The sequence below is a fragment of the Rhipicephalus sanguineus genome, unplaced genomic scaffold, assembly GCF_013339695.2.
Source record: "Rhipicephalus sanguineus isolate Rsan-2018 unplaced genomic scaffold, BIME_Rsan_1.4 Seq495, whole genome shotgun sequence".
In the NCBI taxonomy this organism is placed as follows: Eukaryota; Metazoa; Arthropoda; class Arachnida; order Ixodida; family Ixodidae; genus Rhipicephalus; species Rhipicephalus sanguineus.
In genome coordinates, this window is record NW_023615370.1 from 27,913 (window position 1) to 50,744 (window position 22,832).

Consider the following 22,832-nt stretch of genomic DNA (forward strand, 5'->3'; position numbering starts at 1 on the left):
TTTTACTCGATAATTGGCTGAAACGTAGTGATTTTACCAAAACGCCGACTTTGAAAATGATTTTCTCAAAAAGGCCATTTTTAATTTTTTTTAAATCTCTCTGATTGAAGTCAAGGGCGTCATCTACCATTGTGCAGAAAAAAACGTTGCATTATTTTGTTGCTAACAAGTTTATAGTGCGTCACATGTGACCATGCCAGCCTAGCGGGCCGCGTCGTTCGTTATGTGCTGAAAACTCGGATATAGTTGCTCAAAATACTTGTGCGTGATATAATCACAATCAGCAGCTCCACACCACAATGCCAGTCCGTTGTCATGGTTCAGCAAGCTTGTCTGCGATCAGCCGCTTGACAAACCCGCAGCAGCGGCCCGCTCGATACTGCGGGCACTCACGTTTACATGATTGCCGCTTCGACGGCGGATGAGCTCCGCCTTCGCGCGAAAACTACGCTAAGAGGACGAATGAGAGAATGCATCACTGTGAAAGATAAAGGCCGTTAAGTGCCAACAAATGTCATAGTATGCACGAAAACTGCCGGCGATTTCCTAGTGACGCCTCCAGTAGTGCGCTCATGTGTTGCTTTCTCTCTTCTGATGGGCTAAAGATAATTAGGTTCATTCTATGAGCAACATATGACACAAATAAAGCCATTGACATCTAAAGAAAGCTGTCATACGTGCTTCCGATGGTCGAGCAACTCAAACTGCAGTTGTTCATCTCGTGCCAGAACACTTGTGTCAGCCGGCTGTGAAAAGAAGTGTGTCCAAGTCCTTTGCTTCATTAAAGAACCGCTTTTACAATACTGTATTGTTGTGCGTCCGCAGATAGAATATTCAACGCAAGTCGAGCGCTTATCACGATATTATGCGGCTTCGGGCATAACAGCAGGGGAAAAAATACATCCGTGCTGTATTGAAGGCGCTCCTGGGAAATCGCCGGCAGTGTTTTCGTTGCATACTATGACATTTGTTGGCACTTAACGGCCTTTAATTTCACAGTGATGCATTCCTTATCTCATTCGTCCTCTTAGCGTAGTTTCGCGCGCAGGCGGAGCTCATCGCGCCTCGAAGCGGCACTCATGTAACGTGAGTGCCGCAGTATCGAGCGGCCGCTGCTGCGGGTTTGTCAAGCGGCTGATCGCAAGACAAAGCTTGCTGAACCATGACACCGGACTGCGCATTTGTTGGTGGGAGCTGCTGATTTGTGATTATGTCACGTACAAGTATTTTGAGCAACTTATATCCGAGTTTCAGCACATAACGAACGACGCGGCCGCTAGGCTGGCATGGTCACATGTGACGCACTATAACTTGTTAGCAACCAAATAATGCAACGTTTTTTTCTGCACAATGGTAGATGACGCCCTTGACTTCAATCAGAGAGATTTAAAAAAAAAATTAAAATGGCCTTTTTGAGAAAATCATTTTCAAATTTCGGCGTTTTTGGTAAATCACTGTACGTTTCAGCCCAATTATCGAGTAAAACGGAGCGCGGTAAAAACCACGCAAATTATTTTAAAAGAGAGCGAGAGTATCAAGTTAATATGTACCAATTTTTATTATCCCACTTTAACGTGCTTGCAGCAATAAATTCCTGAAATACAGGTATTTTGTGCGATTTGCCAAGTTTGTGATTTTTTTCTTCAAAAGTGCTTCGACAAGCAAGGAAATAATAGCCTCATAAGATTGTGTTTCACTTGTTCTTTAAGGGGAATAAATATTGTGACGAAGAAGTGCACCGTTTTTTCCCTAGGTGCGCTCAAATTCAGAAATCACGGAAATTGGCGGAAAAGCGTTTTTTGCGGCCAAAATTTGTATATTTTTTTTCAGGCGAACAAAATTTTTTTTCGCAAAACTAACTGCGAAACCATTGTTCTGGGTGTATGCCTAGACCTGCAGTAAATTTCATCACAATCGGGAATGGTGACCGGACCTGGTGTCGATCTTATCTGGACACCCAGTTACTTTCTTCGCTCATATTTTGTTCCCTGCAAGTTTCAGTATTCTTCTGCTCGCTTGCTTAAACTGATTCACCTCACAATATGGATGTATTACGTGAGCTTGCACACGCACACACAAACAAAATGTGCATCGCCAGCCTCAGAATTTTTTCAAATTTATATGACTATATAGATGACAATTGCCGCAAATATAACACAAAAACAAAGAAAAGAAACACAAACACGACAACACAGGCAGCACTTCCAACCTAATTTCTGTCATTTTAAGGGCAATTATGACACATAGGAAGTACCAACTAGGCCATGAACACGTTCACCTGATGAGTATATATACACATACACTCGCACATTTACAAAGGGGTCGGACACCTTTCTCTCCCCACTGCCACAAAATAAAATACTCGTTAACCCACTGATCAAAAGTGGGCTCATGCGAATATAACTTTCTAGGCTCAAAGTGCATGACAATTAGCGTTGAATAATTTTGAAGTGAATTCGAATAGTAGCAGGATGATCTGAATAGTAGTAGAATGCAAATTATATGTGGAAAATACTTTAATTTTAAAAATTTCTCATACCTACGCAATATAAGATGCTCATAAAAAGAAAAAATTACTGAAGTGCAGAAGTGTGACTTCGTGCTGGTAGGGATTTCCCCTGACAAGGTGGCTTCATGGCACAGCAGTCTCATGGTGCAGTGAAACCACCTTTAAGACGGGCTACATGTAGTAGAATATATGTCTATTCGTTCTTTTTAAATACTTTCACATTTTAAATTAATAATAATATCTGGGGTTTAACGTCCCAAAACCACCATACGATTATGAGAGACGCCGTAGTGGAGGGCTCCGGAAATTTCGACCACCTGGGGTTCTTTAACGTGCACCTAAATCTAAGTACAAGGGCCTCAAACATTTTCGCCTCCATCGAAAATGCAGGCGCCGCGGCCGGGATTCGATCCCGCGACCTTCGGGTCAGCAGTCGAGCGCCAAACCACTAGACCACCGTGGCGAGGCCATTTTAAATTAATGTCATAGCGAATTCAACAACTGCAATATGTGCTCGATTATTTGCACAGAACTATCCAAAAAGCAACTGCTAAAAATTGGCTCAACAAAAGTGTATTGACAAATTCAAGGACATTTAAGGACCTAAAAATTGAAGGGTTTTGAAGGCCCTGAAATGCTATTTGAAAATTCCAGGGTTTTCAAAGGGTTTCAAGAACCACTACAAACCCTGCCTGAGAGCCAAGGCAAGGTGTCGTGTGAAGAACCAATCGAACTCAGAGCTCAGTGCCCACAAGTGATAAAACATGCATGACATGGGTCACAAAGACCCATGTTGTTCAGTGGGGCCTGCCACACTAGGCCCTGCTGAATGTCATTAGGGCACTACTTAACAAAAAATAAAATTTCTAATTGAACCATCATTGGAAAAGATGGAAGAAACAGAACTGTACTTTTACCAAGCTATCAGGAGGCAAGCTGCACTGCCTTTTCTTGCAGTGGAGCGAAGAGGCTATCACCAAGTTTCCTATCACACCTCCTGAAGGACAAGCTGCCCTGGTGTTGATTGCTTTGAACCATGCACTCATTACACATTTTCCAGAAACAATCGACACCACTTGATCTATGAACAAGGCTTCTCTGTCAGCAAGATCCAAACCAGGTGGTGGGCTCTTGAAGGTCACATGCTTACAAAGCAGGTATACAGCAGTTGTGTTTCGCCATATTAATATTTTACCCTATTGGTCATGAACTGTTGCGTTCAATTCTTTTTCTTTTACTATTGAACCTTAGAACTCGTTGCCTTGAGATACTCATTGTCTTCCGTTGGACGAATTTATACTTCCAACATGAATGCTAGCGACTGATTTTGGTTTATGTTTTCGCTCCCATGCTGCTTACATCTGTGTTCTGTACCCTGTTTAATTTCCCACTCCCGCCATAGTACTAAAAGGGCTGCAGTATGAAAATGTGAAAAGAGTAGGGGTGTGCGAATATCAAAATTTTCGAATACGAATCGAATACATAGCTTCGAATACAACCGAATACCGAGTAGTCAAAAGAGGTAATTTTTTTTACACTAGTAATCTGTTATTTTACTACATATTTATGTTGAAAACTGTACACTTGTATGCTATCAACACAAAATCTGTTATTGCACAAGAGAATATCTGTACAGCATAGACCGCTTATAACGTAAGTCGCCAGAGTCGCGAATATCCGCACCATAAGCGGTACCGCACTATAACCAAAACAACAGTTTTGAAAGGTTGCACGTGTGCAAAACATGACCAACGGGTAGGCGCGCGTTTCCGACTATCGAGGCATATGCGACTGGGACGTAAGTTTGCGTCTGCTTACATTTGGAAATGTTGAATGGTTAGCGTCCGCGGACCTGCGGTGCCGACGTAACGAACACGGAAAAAATGCGCCATCACGGGAAGTCGCTGCAGTAGCACACTGCGCGTGCGCAATGTCAAAAACGGTGGCAACCACAAACCACCACTCGAGTGTTTCACACGCCCGCCCCGCGTTTTCGTTAAAGATGTAAGTCCCCCTTCTAAATGCAACAACTGAAAAATGTTTCATTGACTCGGCACCAAACCGCAACTTCTGTAGTCCACCGGCCGCCGACATGGCAGCTAGCGCTCGTTAGGCCTAGCGTGTGCGTTGCAACTTTGCATGCTGTCGCGAGAAGCGTGCCCTAGGCAACATGGAGATCGGTTGTAGAAGAGATCGCACTCGCGAGCTAAACCAAGGGCAATCACGCGTGAAATGCAGTTTCGGTTCGCGGTCTGGGAGAACAGCCGCGGCAACTATCCTGAAAAAGTCTCTCACGCTTGTAAGTCCGCCTGTTGGTGGCAAAGGCGAAAGCTCAATCACGACTCAAAGCATTGTTACTTGCGGGGGAATCGAGGTTGCACGCGCGATATCTGTGCTCTACCGACGAAGCAACTATTTTCCCGACGGAGACAAATAGCGGTAACGCGCTCTTGATGCGGACGCGGGCGCCCGTACGTAGCGAAGCGCACATTTCATGCGGCCGGGGCAAAGCGCACATGTCAAGGGGGCAAAGGCTTCTCCGTCGGCCACGCAACCGCTCCCCCTCCTCACACCACGCACCCGCGCCAAGCTGCTGTCCCCCACCGCCGCCCCCTTTTTTTCTCCCCCCGCTCCTTGTTCGTTCGTTACGCGTCCGCTCCTCCTTCGTAACGCCGCCGCCGCTCTATCCCCCGCCGGCGCATCTCCGCTGAGAAGCACGCTCACTCCCTCGCATCTCTGCGAACGTTCCGGCAGCCGCATTATAACCGGTCTTTCATCTCGGGGGACTGCACAATAAGAGGTATGCGTATGCATGGAGTTCTATGGGAGGGTAAACGGGAGGCAGAAAAAACCGCATTATAGCCGGTACTGCACTGTAAGTGGTTACGTTATAAGTGGTCTGAGCTGTACTTGCCAGGAAGTGCATGACTGCTATATTTAGTGGAGCTTGTGACTTAATGGCTTAGGCTCAATTCACATGTTGAACAAACAACAAACTTTCTCTTTCCTTTAGCGCTGTATTAGAAAAACAAACAACTAAAAAAAGCGTTCGCACCAGCCTTGGTGGCTTAGCGGCTCTGGCGTCATACTAGCGAGTACAAGGGCGCTGGTTTGAGTCCTTCCCAGCTGCATTATGAAGGGGTCAAATGCAACAGTGCCCATTAAAGAACCCCAGGTGGGTCACAACTGATCAGGATTCTCCCACTATCATCATCATATTGGGGTTTTGGGAGTTTTGGCACTACAACCCCCCCAAACTTAATGTTTCTGTTATTTTTATATACACTTTCAATCCTGTTATCACCAGTCGACACTCTAAGGCAAACGGGAGTATCCGTGTCGTCTATCAGCCACACAACGATCATCATTGGGGTTGCTTGCCTTTCTTTTCTCGAAACTGTGCGCTGGCTATTTTCCTATCACGAACGCTATGTCATGCTGATAGCCACATGTCGTTCATGATCGGGAAGCACCGGGCGCGTGGTGATAACGCAAGGAAAGCCCGCGAGATAGGTGACATTATTGTTGGGCGGTAAAAAGGCGCCCTGAATACGCCTTTTTTTGTTGGAGTTTACGGAGCCGCAACTCCTGTTCAAAATGCGGTTTCGGCGATGAGCGCGTTATTTCACCACTTCGAGGAACACCTTCGTGCACTCATTGCTGCCGGCAGTACACTGACGCTCGCGAAAGAGCGAGATTGGCGAGATCGCACGAACGATACGCCCAGGTGTGATGCACGTTCGATGGATTCTAGAGGCGCACTCTTGGCGCTGTCGGGACGCAGCGTAACAGCTAGCTAGAAAGAAATATATTGTGATGACGCCAATGACGCCGCAGTAAAGGTTACCAAAAGTGCCTACTACTGGCGTTACCATCGAATAACTTCAGAACTATGCCAAGTATAGTGGCTGACATCGCGGCACAGCGGACGGACGACGATGCTTGCGCGTACGTTTGTACGGCGATCCGTTACCGAGCGTCCCTCGTTAGTTGTGTGAAGCACGTCGCCTGCTAAGCTCACCCAGTTTAGTGCCGGGACGTTCGCTGTAACGTACGCGTGTGTTTGTCCGTGTGCAGCGTGATTTCTCCGCGCTCGGAAAGCACCAGACCGAGCAAAAGTGTGCAGAGTACGATCTCAGGGCAATGCAGCGACGGCAAGCCGCTTTCATTTCTGCACTTAACACGCACTTAATTGAAGTGGTCCCGCACAAGGGTGCGGCAGGGAACGGCGTGTTTTTGTCACCTGTTCTTAAAAGCGTGCAGTACACTTACACCAGTGGCAACAGAGCTAAGCCACACGCACTGCTGAGCAGGCAGCTCATGATCGTTGATAGGTTTGTTGGGTTCGTCGCGGAGAAGTGCCGTCATCACGCCCCCGTGTATTTAAGATGCTTATCCGTGTGGGCATCACCGCACTCGTGTCAAATAGTAATCACTGGTCGACCGTTCATGCGCTTACCGTAAAGGCGCAAAATTGGAAGTTCTTTTCAGTAATATATACGACCGAATATTCGAAAAGATTGAATATTCGAGTCCCTTCGAATATACGAAACTTCTCGAATACACGGTATTCGAATCGAATACGAATACTGCAAATGTAATATTAGACTGATATTCGAAACTTTCGAATATTCGCACACCTCTAGAAAAAGAGTTGAAAACATGCCCAGCAGACAGTTTTTCTGAACAGAAATACACTCAAACCTCGATATAATGAACCAGGATATAACGAATTATCGTTTAAAACGAAGTAAATGAAGAATAGTCTTGTCATAAATGCAGTGTGACAAATAAACGTTTATAACGAATTTTCGGATATAACAAAGTTATTTTCATGGCAGATGTGACTGTTATAATGAGGTTTAGGTGTAGAGCTTATTACCTAAATGTGCAGGTGTTGCCTAAGATCTGAAATTGCACCCTGCAGTTTGCTTACAGCAAACAGCAAGACACCTAACACAAAATTATCATAGATTTTCGATACTCATGCTTCACATATGTTTGCCTCAAAAAAAAAAAAAAAACACTAGAAAAGTAGCCATTAAATGCAGGTTCAGTTTTTGGGTAACCAAGGGACAAGGAAATGAGGGCCATTATACCACACAGTGGTCTCACCAAAATGCAAATAAGAATAGAAACTTTTCGGTTAGGTTAGGTTAGGTTATTAAGCTGCAGGATATGGTAAGCCACTGTGGCAAGTAAAAACGCTTAGCTCTCAAGGCCTGCCAGTAAACTCATCACGCATTTTGCTTCTCGCATAGGCTCCCGTGAATATGCTCGGTACCTGCCAGGAACCCCGCTTAATATGAGCCAACTGCCAATTGCAAATTTGCGTCTCGTGACGAGCACCGCTGATACCAGGAAAGTGCAGAAGAAAATTACAGCTCTCTCGCACAGTTGCTATACAAAGAATCATTTCGAAACAATGACGCAGAACACAAAAACTGTGGCGGAAGAGCGGACAACTTGACTGACTTTCCACGATGCAAGTGTACACGTAAACAACGTGATACTTTACGATGATCTCCACAGCTTCACTGAAATGCAGAATTTGATGCTATGTGGAGTCAATCATTCCTAGTTGCATGCAGCATGTGGCCTACTAACAGGGGTGCAACAGGCGAAATAGGATTTAGAGCAATTTTTGGAGCAGCAAAATGCTGCTTTTGGTGCACAAAAATTCAAATTTGGAGCAGGTTACGGAAAAAAACCTGAATTTTTTAGCATGAAAACCCAAATTTGGAGCAGTATAACAAAGGAGGCTTCAAAAAAACGGAAAGGCGGGCTAGTTGGTTTGGCTGCATAATGATAATATTGCGCACACAACACGAAGACACTGCGCTGGTCCTTGTAAACTTTTTGTCTGTGTCTTCGTGTTGCGTGCGCAATATTATTAAAGAAGGCTTACTTTTAGAAAAGAAAACAAAAATATGCACAAACCATTCAAAATCAGCTAACTCGTGCACAGTGCATGTGAACACTGCTATTTCAATAAAAGCAGTGTGTTGAGCCATCCCAAAGTGCGAACAATGACTAAGTCCACATTAGCATTTGCAGGGCCTGTCAAATAATTCGACAGGCACTGCAAATGCTAATGTGGACCTGAGAACCTGGCAACCTCTAAATTCGGGAGATTCGTAAAGCAGGAGCAAGTGGGGATGGAGAAAAAAGAAAACTGGCGCATGTTTTTGTCTGTTTCTCAAGGCTGCAGAAATGCCATACACAGCAGATCCAAATGATTGCCAATAATTTTTTAGACGTCGGCAATCATACTAGTACTTGTAATTACACAGCGTGTGCACGAATGAGTAATTAAGGAACAAAATGTGCTGTGTCCCTGAATAGTACTAATAGCCCCATCTAAATCTCAGTACGCTTTTCCGCAGGACACCAGTGTACTGCAGCAAAAGAGGCTTAACAAGCGTTCTGCACGCAATAAAACAAGCATCAGGAAATTTGAGAACCACTGTCCTTTTTATTTCGATGGCAATTATATGGACCCTCTCGACAGGTTTTTGCCGTCATGTTCCGTATAAAGCTTAAATTGATAACATCCCCCCGCGCATAGTACGTTCTACCGAGGGTAAAAGCACGCGAGTGCGGGCGATGAACACGGCTGAAGCAGAGATCAAACTAGCCAGCCCATCACCGTCGCTCGGAGGGCGCATGCGATAACACCACTCCGCCCGGGAGGCCTGCCGTCGAAGGAGAGAGGAAAAGCCCCAGCAGTCTTCAACGAGCATGAAAAGACGCGAGGGGGCAGGAGGGGGGGTGTCACTCGAACAGCAACTTTGAAGTGATTTTCAAGGCCCGGTCACGATCGCTGGCGCGCACGCTATCTCGGCAGCCATCAGCGGGTGACTCGTACACCTTTCTACGTGCTGCGCTCTCAATGTGAAGACACTGTGCAGAAAGAGCATCTTTCCCTGGAGCGGCCATATTCTCTAACACCAACGTTTTGTAGAGTTACGCGAGATTGGATACAAAAGAGTTTGCTGCCAGCCTCACTTCGTATAACATTACAATTTGTTGCTATCGCATTCATTGCTTCAACCTTGCGGTGAAACTGACATTTTTTCTTTTCTTTCGCGGCGGGGGTTAGGGTCTGCACGTCTGTATTGGATGATGATGCCCACGCTGCAGATGACCAACGTGGCCTCCATTTCTCACTAAAATTTGCGCAACTGAGAAAATATTGAAGCTGGTTGAGCATTTTGGCGCAGCACGGCACAATTTCAACAAATTTCACGGTTTTGGCTCAGCTTGGCGCAAAAATAAGGAATAGTATCAAATTGGCGCAATTGGCGCAGCTGTTGCATCCCTGCTACTCAGCTTGCACAGTCACTGCCGGTGCACATGCTGTACCATACGCACGCATTTTCCACGAGTGCCACTCCATTCCTGACCGTGGTGATGGCAAGCTGATTTCTAGGGATGTGAGAATACAGTCGATCCCGGATATATCAAACTCGGATATATCGAATTATTGGCTATATCGAACAGTTGAGAAATGCCCTTGAATTTCCCATGCAAAAGTATAGGGCTGGTGCACACGTACATCAAACTCCCGCACAGCGAAACATCCAATATATCGAACGCTGCGGCGCGCCACACTCCAGGGAGTGCATTTTTTCTAACAAATGTTGGTCATTTTCGGCCACATTCTGCCAAGTTCCGATTACTCTTTACACGCAGGTGACGAAAAGGCAGTGTCGTTGCATTATGTTGATCTGGTTGGTTGTGCAGCACTTGCAACTGCACCGGCTTGTTTGATGCGCGATCTGTGGGTTGTAACGCGCGTGCAGAAAAGAACTATGATGAGGTTTGTGTTTTCAGGCGTTTGAGCTGTGCGGTGAACTACTTTCAATTTTGACAAGTTCTGTAACACAAATTTTTGTCACACTTTAGAAGTAGAACAGAAATACCACGACACTGCAATCACATCACTGCAACGTCGTCAGTGCGCATAAATGAATGCCCAACGTTGCAAACTAACACTTTTAATGAGCATCCAAAGTGAGAGAAATTCACAGGAATATGAATGGTCAATGTGATAACATGGTAGCAAAAACAAACATGGAACAGCAAAAAGAATGTCTGTGAAACAAAGTGCACAAAAATAAACATCCGATGTTGGAAACTGAACACTTCATGTACATCCAGAGTGAGAGAAATTCACAGGAATATGAATGGTTAATGTGATAAACAGTGGCAGGAAAAACAAACACTGAAGAGAAAAAATAATGTTTGTGAAACAAATGTTTACACAAGGGCACTTATTGAAATGCTTGCTCCAGTGACAATTATTCTAAACTTAAAGCACATTTGCGTGCCTCAAAGAGGAGTCGCAAGACACCTGTAGACCGAAAGCAAATCAAGATCATGAACTTGGACTTCACAAATTAACCTCACCTGCCGATGACTTTATGACTGGAAGGCAGAAGGAAACAAGAGCAGGTACTGCAGGATGTGTAGGTGGAGCATCAGGTACAGACATGATGCTGCTGCTTGTCAGGATGCTGCAGATGAGCTTCTGAGCAAACTTGCGAAGCTAGTTGCAAAAAAATAACTCATTAAAGCCTTACCGTCATACCAGGGTACAAAAATAAAATTTACCTCGAACAATCTTTATTATCATAGCAAGCAGATACGGTGAAAGGATCAATCATAATAAATACTCCATACAGTTCTCTCAAACGCAATAATCATCGGACTGTGCAGCCTAATAAAGGCCGCAATCTAAATTATCCTAAACTCTGTGGTTTAGGTAGCCAAAACCACAATTCAGTTTAGAGAGCTACATACACACCATAAAACCACCACAAATTATTAATGCACTGAACAACTGAAGAGGATAACACAAATGCGCATTGCAGGAAACTGATGCGGGGATTTAAGGAATGTCACAAGCAGCCTTGCACACAACACACAAGGCACAAACAACACAAGAACAGGCTTTAATTTTGCAATTATAATGCACGCTAAAATAAACCTAATCTTAATATTCCAGAGCACCTAACACCATGATGCTCACTACTAAAGCTGTAATGTTGCAGCAGCCCTGAGCTCACACTGTGAATGCATTTAGTAAAGGGACAGACAAGTGATCTCAACTGTGCAACGAGAATGTGCAACCTCTTGGGTTGCACATATTATCCCTTGAATGACAAATCATATAGTATTTAAAAACTGACAGAAGCTTTAACAAACTGAGACAAGACAATTCCCACAGCAAAAACATTGTAAGCGCTACTACAAATTTAAGCGCTACTACACGAGTTGTTTCACGACTTCATCACCATCAAAAGTACACAGATTTTCATAAGAAAATTTGCTACGATTAGTTCTGCCGCATTTGAATTTAAAGCTCCTGATGCATTTTTCTTTAAACGAAGCACTGCATATGCCCCACGCATTCCATATCATTCACTACACACAATGCTGGGCCGCCATTTCAACCTAAAATGCTAGCTGGCAGGTTTTCTGGTGCACAAACTCTCCTGAATTCGGGGTTATTTTTTCTATTTTCTCATATTGTAGCTCTAGCAAAATCAAAATCGCCAGTGGTGGTGGCCCAGTAGTTAATAAAGCCCTGATGGGGTTCAATGCCTGGCTGCCATGGCTACACTCCAATGTAGGCTTAAAAGCAATTATATCCATGCCTTAGGTGCACATTAAGGAATCTCAGCTGGCCAAAATAGCATTCTTCAGCCCCTTACCATTGTATTTCAATTTAAGAGCAAATTTTTTAACTTTAAACCTCTTACTTTATCCTGTGAGCATCTGAACAGCTGCAATCAACGTCATGAAAACGGCATAAGGAAAACTGACACTGAAAAAAACATACATAGTATATAGAAAAAAAAGGTTAACATGAGGCCCCACTGTATGCTGGACATTTTTTATGATACAGATCTAGATAACTATAAGCTTTCCAGACATAAAAAGGTTGTTGAGATATGCACCCAGATGGAAGATTTCGTTTAGTCTTTTTGCCATGGCCCACACGCCAAAAGGTTGACAGATAACAATGGTGGCACAGACATTTCATTAGTAATAATAACTGTTGGGGTTTAATATCCCAAAACCAAGATATGATTATGACAGACGCTGTAGTGGAGAGCTCCGGAAATTTTGGCCACCTGGGGTTCTTTAACGTGCACCTAAATCTAAGCACACGGGCCACAAGCATTTTGGCCTTCCTCAAAAAAGCGGCCGCAGCGGCCAGGATTTGATCGTGCGACCTGCTGGTCAGCAGTCAAGCAGCATAACCACTAGACCACCGTGGCGGGTCACACACATTTCAATGTTATTTGTTAAAAGTGCACATATGACTACAATGCAGGCAAGTTTGGTCGCTTAATTAACACTTGATTTACAAAAGGCAGATCTTTTTTATTCTTACCTTAGGCCTGCTATGGACAATGTACGGAAACATGAAGCTGAAGACTTGCAGCGTAGATGACTCACTCCACGAGGCCAGGTCCAACGACTTCAAACATGAAGTCAGCAAGCACAGCAGCTGAACATAATATGAAAATAATTTTACCACTATCGATATAGAACTATTTGTGCAAACAGAATAAAGCAGATGTATGCTGTGTGTTCTACGAATAGTACGTGCTTACATGGAATAACTTGTAAAAAGGGAAACTGCACTGATAAACGCACATACTGTTCGTATAACCCTCCTCTACCGCCCCACTCTTAAGTCTGAACAATGATGTTAATTTGCAGTAGTACATGCATCAAAGGGACACTAAAGTGACACAATGAATCGGTTTAGATTGATTAATTGTACTCTAAGAACTCTAATGTCTTTAATTTCACCATCATAGGTTTATTAATAGAGAACCTTGTTTTCAAATTTGGCGCCGAAATCTCCGCGAGCAATTGTTGCGGATTTCAAAGCGTATTTTTTCATATCATTGCCTTAACGAAATTTCCCTAAACTTTCTGTGTTAAGTCTATAGCCCCCTAAGAGGGCAATGTACTTCATTTTTACAGATTAGGCACTACGTAGCACTTAGTAGATGCCAAATCCATGACGTCACGGCGTTTGGTCCGGAAATTTCAAGGCAACGTCGCCACACGCATTTTCTTTTTACGCGTTTTTTCACTTGCCAAGCATCTTCTCGTGGCAAGCGTGGCAATTTTAGAGTTGTGAAAGAGAAATTTACTCATATTAGAAAAATCATTTTACTTTTAGTGTCCCTTTAAGGGAAGGCCTGAAAAACAAGCTAACGTTGGCTATTCGTTTATTTACACCTCGAAGTACTTATGCCATTTCCAACATTAACCATACGGTTCTTCGCAAACCTCAGTCACAATCTCATCTGCCAGTTCACAGCTTAATCAGACCATTAACAAATAAATAAAAGTAGAAAGCAAACATGATGTGAAAGCACTGGCATGAACACAGCATCAATTAATGCAACCATCGACACCAATGAGAGCACTGCATATACGTACATTACGAAGCAGCATGACATGTGTGGACTGTGCATATGATTGCATGAAGTTTATGCACATGGTTGTTATCCAAGAAAACTTCTTCCTAAGAACAGCAGTAGGCACCCTGTAAGGTGAAATACACACATATAAATTGGTTGATTTGCAAGAATTACTTCAAAATTAAAAGGGCCCTAAACAATTTTTAAATTTATTGCCTCAGAAATCGACTGCTGTAAAAATGTCTTTGAATTCGTCAAGTGCAAGTGGAGTTACGAATTGGTCGCACACTTAGTTTTTTTTTTCTCTCCTTTCGTCACGACAAACGCACTGAAGGCTACATGACGGGAGGAGGGGAGAGAGAGATGAAAAACGGGGCAGGAATGTATGTCAGTGCGCGTCATGACACTGTTAATGTGACCACAAGCACAGTAGTGTCACTACTGTCTAATTCTAGCAGATCATAAAGCATGGTGCCGGCGCGCAATGGCCATGGTAAAAATGCAGCACAAGAATGCTCAAATCAGCCAATTGTGTCCTGCAGGGCCCCTTTAACAAAACCAGCAAATGAACCCACCCACCTCTTGGCAAAAATTGCTAGCAGAGCAGCAGCTGATGTTCTCGAAATATCAGCATCAACAGCTTCTAGTGTTGTCATCAGAACAGCAAAGTACTCAGTATCAGTCTGCTGACCACCCTTGGTCTTTATGATCTCAGTTGATGCATTGTACATTGCTAACATCTCTTTGTGCAGTTCCGACGTTGGGTCCCACTTGTGAAGTAGTCTGAAAGTAGAACAGAAGAAAAATTAGCATGAAAATGCAGGAATAGGAATGAATGCCCAACAGTCATGACCTTCAGCATTTCTGCAACCACATGTAATAAACACTTTGCTTTATGTTTCTCTCCCACTGTAGTGGTGGCATAACTGCCACACATTTAGCAAAAAGTGAGCCTGATATACAGTTTTGTGACCAACGGCCTCAAAACTTTTGCTACGCAAGTACTTCTGGCCACTGCCATGGCAATCATTCCATTAAAGAGACACTGAAGATATTACGAATTCTCAGAATTAATTAATGTTTGGAATCAATGACATGTTATTAAACAGCGACGCTATAAGCCAACATAGGTATAGGGAATGAGGGCAGCAGAGAAAAACTTAGAGAAGTGACATCATGAGGAACAAGCGAGACTGCTGCCATCAGTTGGTGCCCATTTGTGCTGCTTAGCGAAGCATCAGTAGTATAGTTTGTGGTGATCTCTTGCTGCACACCGTTCAGTTTTCTTGTACAACTTAATTTAAGGATTCTCACAATACCACTTTCACCAGATCCAGATGTTATTGTACGGCCTTTGCTACATGGCCAATTTGCCAAGTTAACAAAGGACATGCCATGCCGAGGTTCTGCACATTTTGCCGAAATAGCAACTACGGCTGAGAGAATTTGTCAAATGCAACTTCTTCAAAAGATAAGACTATGGCTTTTGGGTGGGTAACTGCTGTCAAGAGAAAGACCTTCAAACGTACAAAAGCAAGTGTGCTGTGCTCGGGGGATTTGAGAGACCGCGACTACGTGCAAAGCCTATCTGTAATGCAGTTGCTAGGCCGCCATCAAGACAGCTAGACATAAGTCCAGTGTTGCCTACCAGAGAGGCGGTACTACTGGCCGGTTCTCACTGCTCCGATCCTTTAAGCCTGCCCTTGGCTGATGAATCTGCTGGCATCACCGCTCACAGCACCATTTAAAAAAAATGGCTACAGTTTGTGTCTCACACAATCAAAATCGCTTCCAATGATGTATAAAGTGGGCTAGTTTTGTAAAGCAGCGTCCAATACCAAACCGCCTGCAAGATTGAAACTGCAAAGCCAGAGCACAAAAAAACAGCGACACCACCTGTCTCAGGTGGTGTCGGGTAGTCAAGAAAACCAACTGCACATAATGCACAGCATGAAAGTGAAAATATTAATCCTGTCAATTACAAGCACTATATGACAAGTTAAATGAACAGAATTTTCCATGGCGTCGCTGTCCCCACCCATGGCAGTCAGCAGAATAATCATGACAGTGCCCTATTCCCACATTTTTACTCGCCAAGGGATGCTTTTATCCTTATGTTCGTGCAAAATGAATAAGCGCCGTGCAAAGTTGTTTATTTCATACTTCTTGATGTGAATGCTAATACCAAGTCTTCCATATGTACATGCAATAATAATAATAATAATTGTTGAGATTTAACGTCCCAAAACCACGATATGATGAGAGATGCCGTAGTGGAGGGCTCCGGAAATTTTGACCACCTGGGGTTCTTTAACCCTTTGTGGGTTTGCCTATACTTATGACATGTATAAAACTGGCTGTGGTGTATTCATATAAGCTCCAAAGAAATAGTATAAAACAAATTTCATCAAAATCAAGCCAGCAGTTTACTGAAAAAAAGTGGGACATATATGTCCCACTGACTCATGAAATTGTTTTCAAAAAGTAGGAAAGCACTGTCTCATGAAGGCACCATCTCGAGATTGCATCAACGGGTATTTAGGACGAAACGGCCGAAGCAAGTGGCACGGAGTATCGCTTCTCAAGGTGAGCTGAGGAAAGTTGTGGGGATCTCATTCCAGCAGTAGAACACCAGCTGCAGCTGCGCCTCTTCTGAGCCGTCATAGCGCTGTGGTCTGTTATTACAAGCTTACTTCACCGCATTAACCAACCATTTGCCTGTCCTTGCTTTGGCTGTCGAAATTGTAGAGTACAGCTGTTTGTCCCTGAATAAGCGCCTACTCTTCAAAGAGGTATATGATATCAAGAAAAATATTTCCACGCACCAATATCTGCAATTACGCTGAGGAATGAGCGTGGCAATATCGCAGGAGATTGTTTTGATGCATTTATCGGTCAAGCTATTCCGCAAATTTACAAAAACACCTGATGACTGGAAGCTAAAATCACCTCTCTGAAAAACCAGAAAAAAGAGGAAATATCTGGCATTTAGATGGGTAGGCTTTTTCTATCTGAAGAAGAAGAAAATTGCGAAGCTATCATGAAAAATTGATCGAAATTCAACGTCACTGTAACACTGCTTCCGCCCTTTGAAAGTGTGGTAAAAGATTTTTTCCTCGAGAATACGAAGACTTAGGTAAGATATGAGTGATTTATCGTTGTGCTAATTGCAATGGGTGATGTGGGAGAAAATTTATCCTGCAGACGGAAAAGTGGGACGTATGTGTCCCGCTGTCGCACAAAGGGTTAACATGCACCTAAATCTAAGTACACGAGCCTCTAACATTTTCGTCTCCACCGAAAATGTAGCCGCCGCGGCCGGGATTCGATCCTGTGACCTGCGGGTCAGCAGTCGAGCACCTTAACCAGTAGACCACTGTGGCGGGTATATGTACTACGTGCAAAGCACTGGATCTGGGTGGCATCTATGCACTGCTCACTTGTTCAGACACCCCATTGCATGTGTCCTGTATTATCATATGACGCATGCCAGAACATACAGCGCCGCAAGTTCGATCGGTCCAAGATCAAATCGGTCACGATCCAAGCATCACAATTTCAGCAATCATAAGCTGTCATTTGGCCTGCATGAATAAAATTGACCTACTGGTCCATGGGTGACCATGGCCCAAACATGCACATCTGTACAGAGAACTCATAGCGATTAAGTTAGCCAAAATAAGAGTGATGTGCTTATGTCAAGCAATAAAAACACTGACAACACATGCAATGGTGGCATCACTTGTTTTGAAGCACAGCGAGTTGCTTTGAGGACCCTCAAGGAGATGTCATGAAGCTCCTCCCAATCATAGGCGGTAAAGAGATGCATGGTAGTGCTCGATGAACCTGCTGCTTATTTTTGCCAAAATAGACATTTGCTCTACTTTAAGCTTATTTTAGGCAGCATTTAGAGCTCACAGCATGAAAAATTTTTAAATGGTGCCATACAACCAATTTTTTTTGGTAAATGCTTCAGTGTCTCTTTAACGAGGCATCTGCAGATAGTAGCGGGTACTCAAATGACAGCCAATAAATGCCTTTGGTAACAAAATTTCTTGTGCTCAAATGCCAGTCAATAAATGCCTTTGGTAACAAAATTTCTTAATACAAATCTAGACTAAAATTTCTGAAGCATAAAAAGACAGTGGCACCGAAGAGAGTTCAAGAATATTTTTTTAACTTCAAAATAAAAAATGGCCAGTTAGCGAGAATACGCAAAGACTAGTAGTATTTTGTAAAACAGATTCACAACTCTTACAGCAAGACTGGCATGATAAAATGTATTTTTTAATTGCCTTTGAGGTCTTAATTCCTGAATTCAGACATCAACACAGCATTGGCAGATAACACAGCACAACTGCTACGAAAAATGGTATTGCTAATGTTTCCAAATTTCCCAATGTGATAGAACAACCCAGCATCAGAGAAATGCATAAGAATAAACACAAAAACCTCATTCGCTTGCCTGTTCATTGTCACAATAGAGCCAAGAGTCCAGTCCGATTCAGCAGTGCGATTGCTTTCAGTCTCGGCAATGCTGAGTTTATCCACTGCATCGTCTGCCCCAACCACAGAATCTTCATAAGCACAGCCATTGTGCTGCTGAAGTTTCTCCACTGTCAGTGTTCCAGCGCCTTGAATAAGAACATGCAGAAACTTGTGTAAAGGGGAAACGCACATGGACAAACATACCTGTACAGAAATTTTGTGCAGAAATCGATCCAACAGCAAGAAAATGAAATGAGACAACACGAAATGACAATGCTCTCAGTAAGATAACCACATGCATGAGAAACATAAGATGTATACTGCACAGCACTCTTTTCATAGCAACTAGCAAGTGCTTACAGTTGAAAGTAACATCTTGAGTACAGTGTTTTAGTCATTTCCTGGTACATTCAGTGCAGTGAGTGAAGCATTTTCCATTGCTGTTATGTGAAGGAGCTAAAAACCACATTTATGTTTTGTGTAAAGCACCTCTATTCAGGAAAGCAGTATGCCGCGACATCCTCACCCATGCCACCAACCTCCTCTCTTTGCTCCCCTCTTTTGCCGCACTGGCGCTTCCACCACGTTGATAGGTTGCTGTGCATGACAGCGCCCCATCAGGTGACCCCGACATCACGAAAACATGATAAAACTTCTGGCTATTTTTTACATTTCTACAGCCGGCATGAACCTGTTAAGTTTTGGTCGCACTGTCACAAATGTGTGTGCGCCAGTGGAGGGCTCAGTGTGTTGTGCACAGCGCGAGGGAGACAAAGCAATCAGAGGAAAATAGAGGAGAATGGATGCACAGAGGAGGGTGTCGCTACTTTCCAACATAAAGGGGCTTTGCTTTGTGGTGTGTCTTGCTGCTTCTCTGTAAGTTGCATGTGAAACCATGCACAAATAGCAGAACCAGATCTGGACAAGAAGCACCAGGACTAAACATATTTTACTGGCCTTATTCCACCTTCGACAAAAGCTCCTGCCTAGGGAGGGCAGGATCTTCTGTGGGAATCTTGCTTCAGTGAGCCAGCAGAGTTGTTGCTCGTAACTGCACTGCACTTTATGGCAACACTATTTTACCAGGGTGGCCAACAGTAACCGCCAACCCTATTCTCCAGCAGTCTTAAAATGATGAATTCAAAAGCTCATAGCACCTTTATTTTTTCAGCAAAGTTCAGAAAACCAGCTTCTTTGCCCAGGGGACAAGTTGAAGGAAAGATGCACTAACCACAATTTCTTTGCATGCACTTCAGACTGTTCAATAAGGGCATCAGCCATGAAAATTACAGGACATAAAGGTTAAGGTAAGAATACAAGAGAAAGTGCTTATGTAAAAATGGATAAATCGCCAAAACTGAGGGTACACCAAGAAAACGCACAGCGTACTACAGAGATGAACTGCATCCCTTGTCTTGCATTCATACTAATGTAGGGCAGATGGGAAAGTGCACAAATGTGACTGGACCAGGTCGAGGCACTTAAGTAGGTCTCAGTGATTATTTGTACAGAATGTACAGAGCCAGAATGTTAAACAGCTCGCTAAAGTTACTTGCAGCGTGTACTGTGTACAGAAGGTCATTAGAGGAACACTAAGTTACAGATGATTGTAGCAACATGTTACTTCATCTAACAACTATAGGTACAGTCCTCTGTGTTCCGACAAGCATTCTTGCCAAAAAACAGGGGTAAAACACAGCAACTATGCACTCTTGCAAAACTTATATGTCAGCAGCAAAGTGATGTAAGCTTTGTTTACAGTAATAATTGTTTCTGTGAGCTCTGATACAATCAGATGGCATCACCATGCCAACCACTTGTGTTTATGCCCCCAGTAAACTTTTTTACGGCACTCGTGCCCAGAAGTTTTGCAGACAAACCAACTTCGCTGAATGTCCGCTTTGCATTGTGGGCATTAGTTTTCTTCTACTTGGCCAGTGGTTGGTCGGTGAATTGGATCAAAGGGATGCTGAAGCTGCTTTGACAATATGTAGAAACACATACAGTTGATCGTCCCATCCAACATATTTAAGTCACCTGGGCATAAACTAATTGCAAGTTTTCAGCTCAGGTGAGCAACGTAACACAGGCAACTACATTGATTGGCGGTGCCAAAAGCACCATAGGTAACTTTTTCAATTTGATTGTGAACAAATGTCATTCTTATTAATAGTTGGAGCACCTATATAAAAAAATGCTGCAACAGAAAGAATACTCAATCACATTTACAACTACACTTGGGAACTGTCCATAAAACTAGCGTAGCCTGCCGGCATTACGTGCTCCAAGTGGATGCTAGCTTCACGACTAGGGTTGATCTCAAGAGAATCTGTTGCTGGGCTGTTTGGTACATACTTGAAGAAGCGAAAAAACCAGCTTACGGACGCGTACACAAGAAGAGTCTGTCGTGTTCTCTTCTCGTGTACGCGTAAGTAAGCTGGTTTTTTTCGTTTGATCTCATGGTTTCTTCTCATGAGAGAATCTTCTATGATGCAAAGTGGGCTGCAAACTTTGTGAATGGCGACATGTCAAACGGCGAAGTGTGTCTGTGCAAGGAAACCAGCGAAGCAGAGTGCATGCCGAATAGGTACACTAAGCATCAAGCTCTTTGTAACTTGATACCTAACAACGCCAGGACTTGCGCTGCGGCCACCACTTCACGACGAGTCTACCATCACGATTTACACATTGACGCTTACCAGTCCGCAGTTTATCTTACAGGATGACATCTTTACAGATTGCAGTTTTTTTTCTTGGGGGAGGGGGGGGGGTTACCCCACTGAAATATTTTACGGCTACGCTCCTGAGATAGCCTATTTATCCATGCACCATGCATAGGGGACAGCAACTGAGACAATTGCATCACACTTAGAGACTGTACCCAATGTGCACAACCTATTTCGAGACAATTGCATCACCCTTAGAGACTGTATCCTATGTGCACAACCTATTTGACCGCTTGACCGCCGGAAAATGCGGCGTGGCTAAATTTCGCCGCACCAGTGGTAATAGCGCACGTACTTTATGCCTTTCAAAACGAATGCCCTTTAGATAAAATGCTGCTCGCACCAGCATTGATCTTGACCACTTCATGTTTTCTTTGCTTTTGTTTCTGGCTAGCTGTCCAAAAATCATGGCGTTTATGCAGCGCGAAAGACGGTGGGCAAGCTGCAAGGCTAGCTACGCTGTCATCTGCGCAGATAGTCCTGCAGGATGTTCGCCACCACAAGAAACCAATGCAATGGCAAAAGCAGCGTACGTTTCAGTCACTCTTTACAGAAGTTACTTAACAAGCGATACTTTCTAAAGCAAAAAGAAGTTTTATATACACAAAAAGCACGTGCCCGGTATACCAACCTTTAGGAGGGAACGCTCCGAACACTTTGCTCTTCGCTTCATCACGAAATTTCCGTTGGCTCGGGTTCGCGCTACTGCTCTGGCCTTTGCGAACTCTGTTCGTTTTTGTCCCTACGGTCAGGGGCTTTTTGAAAGCCTCTCGTACTGCTCCTCTTGCCCGACATGGTGCACGCACGTGGCTCCGACACATCCACTCGGCGACACAGGAGGCTACGACTTCGCTACTGCTTGGCTATAACACGATCACAACATGGCTTGGCTTTCCCTCTACACGCCTCGGCGACAGTAGCGACAGCGCCTTCTGAATAAAAATTACGCAGATCTTGAGGCCGTTGTTCTGCTCGTTCCGTGAGCAAAAAATGTTTCAATCTTTAGAAATAACGGAAGACATGACGCGTTTTCTGAATCTGGGCATGAGCAGCACCCAAAAGCACAAGATTCAGGTTAATAGTATACCTGTGCATTAGAAAACCGGGCACGCGCGTTTGGGTGTCCGCTTTTCTATGGATGCCTTCTCTATTTTCCAAACTCGCACATCGACAATAACAAGTTTAAAGATCCTTTCTTTTTTTATTATTGCAAGCGGCGAACGCCGTAGCTGCGTCAAGGCGTCAAGCTTTGGACTCCCACCAATATATACCATAGCATAGCCTCAAAGATTCACATTGCACATTTGCATGAAAGCTGTGGTCAGAAGCATCTTGTTATCTTTCTGCAACCGCTTTTTGACAGCTAAATAATCAGGTCACAATGACGACTATATCTGTTATTTTTATAATTTTAATAAACAAAGCATCGCCACTTCAGTCGGTTCAGTTGCTCACATGTGCGGTGGCGCTGTCATCAGTAGCGATAGCAAGCACCGAAAAGCGCGGGAAAGCATGGCCGAAAAGATATTGCGAGAGAGATTCCCCTTACCTCACTGAAAAGCTTGCAGAACAAATCATCAGCAGTTTCAAACCACAAGATATTTTAAAATGCATGCAAGAAAAATCGTCAGCAGTTTCAAACCACAGAATATATTT

General features: G+C 43.8%; 1 protein-coding gene across 1 annotated transcript; it reads right to left on the bottom strand.

Moving 5' to 3' along the window:
* Positions 1 to 10,921: 10,921 nt before the first annotated feature.
* LOC119377565 (RRP12-like protein) lies at positions 10,922 to 22,029 on the bottom strand (the record flags this gene model as incomplete). The annotated part of the gene is made up of 6 exons (XM_037646972.1): positions 21,808 to 22,029; positions 18,428 to 18,596; positions 14,542 to 14,745; positions 13,982 to 14,087; positions 12,915 to 13,031; positions 10,922 to 11,060 (listed from the first exon to the last, which is right to left on the bottom strand). Coding segments are annotated over exons 1-6 (925 nt in total), but the record flags the coding sequence as incomplete, so codon positions are not given.
* Between the last annotated feature and the right edge of the window lie 803 nt (positions 22,030 to 22,832).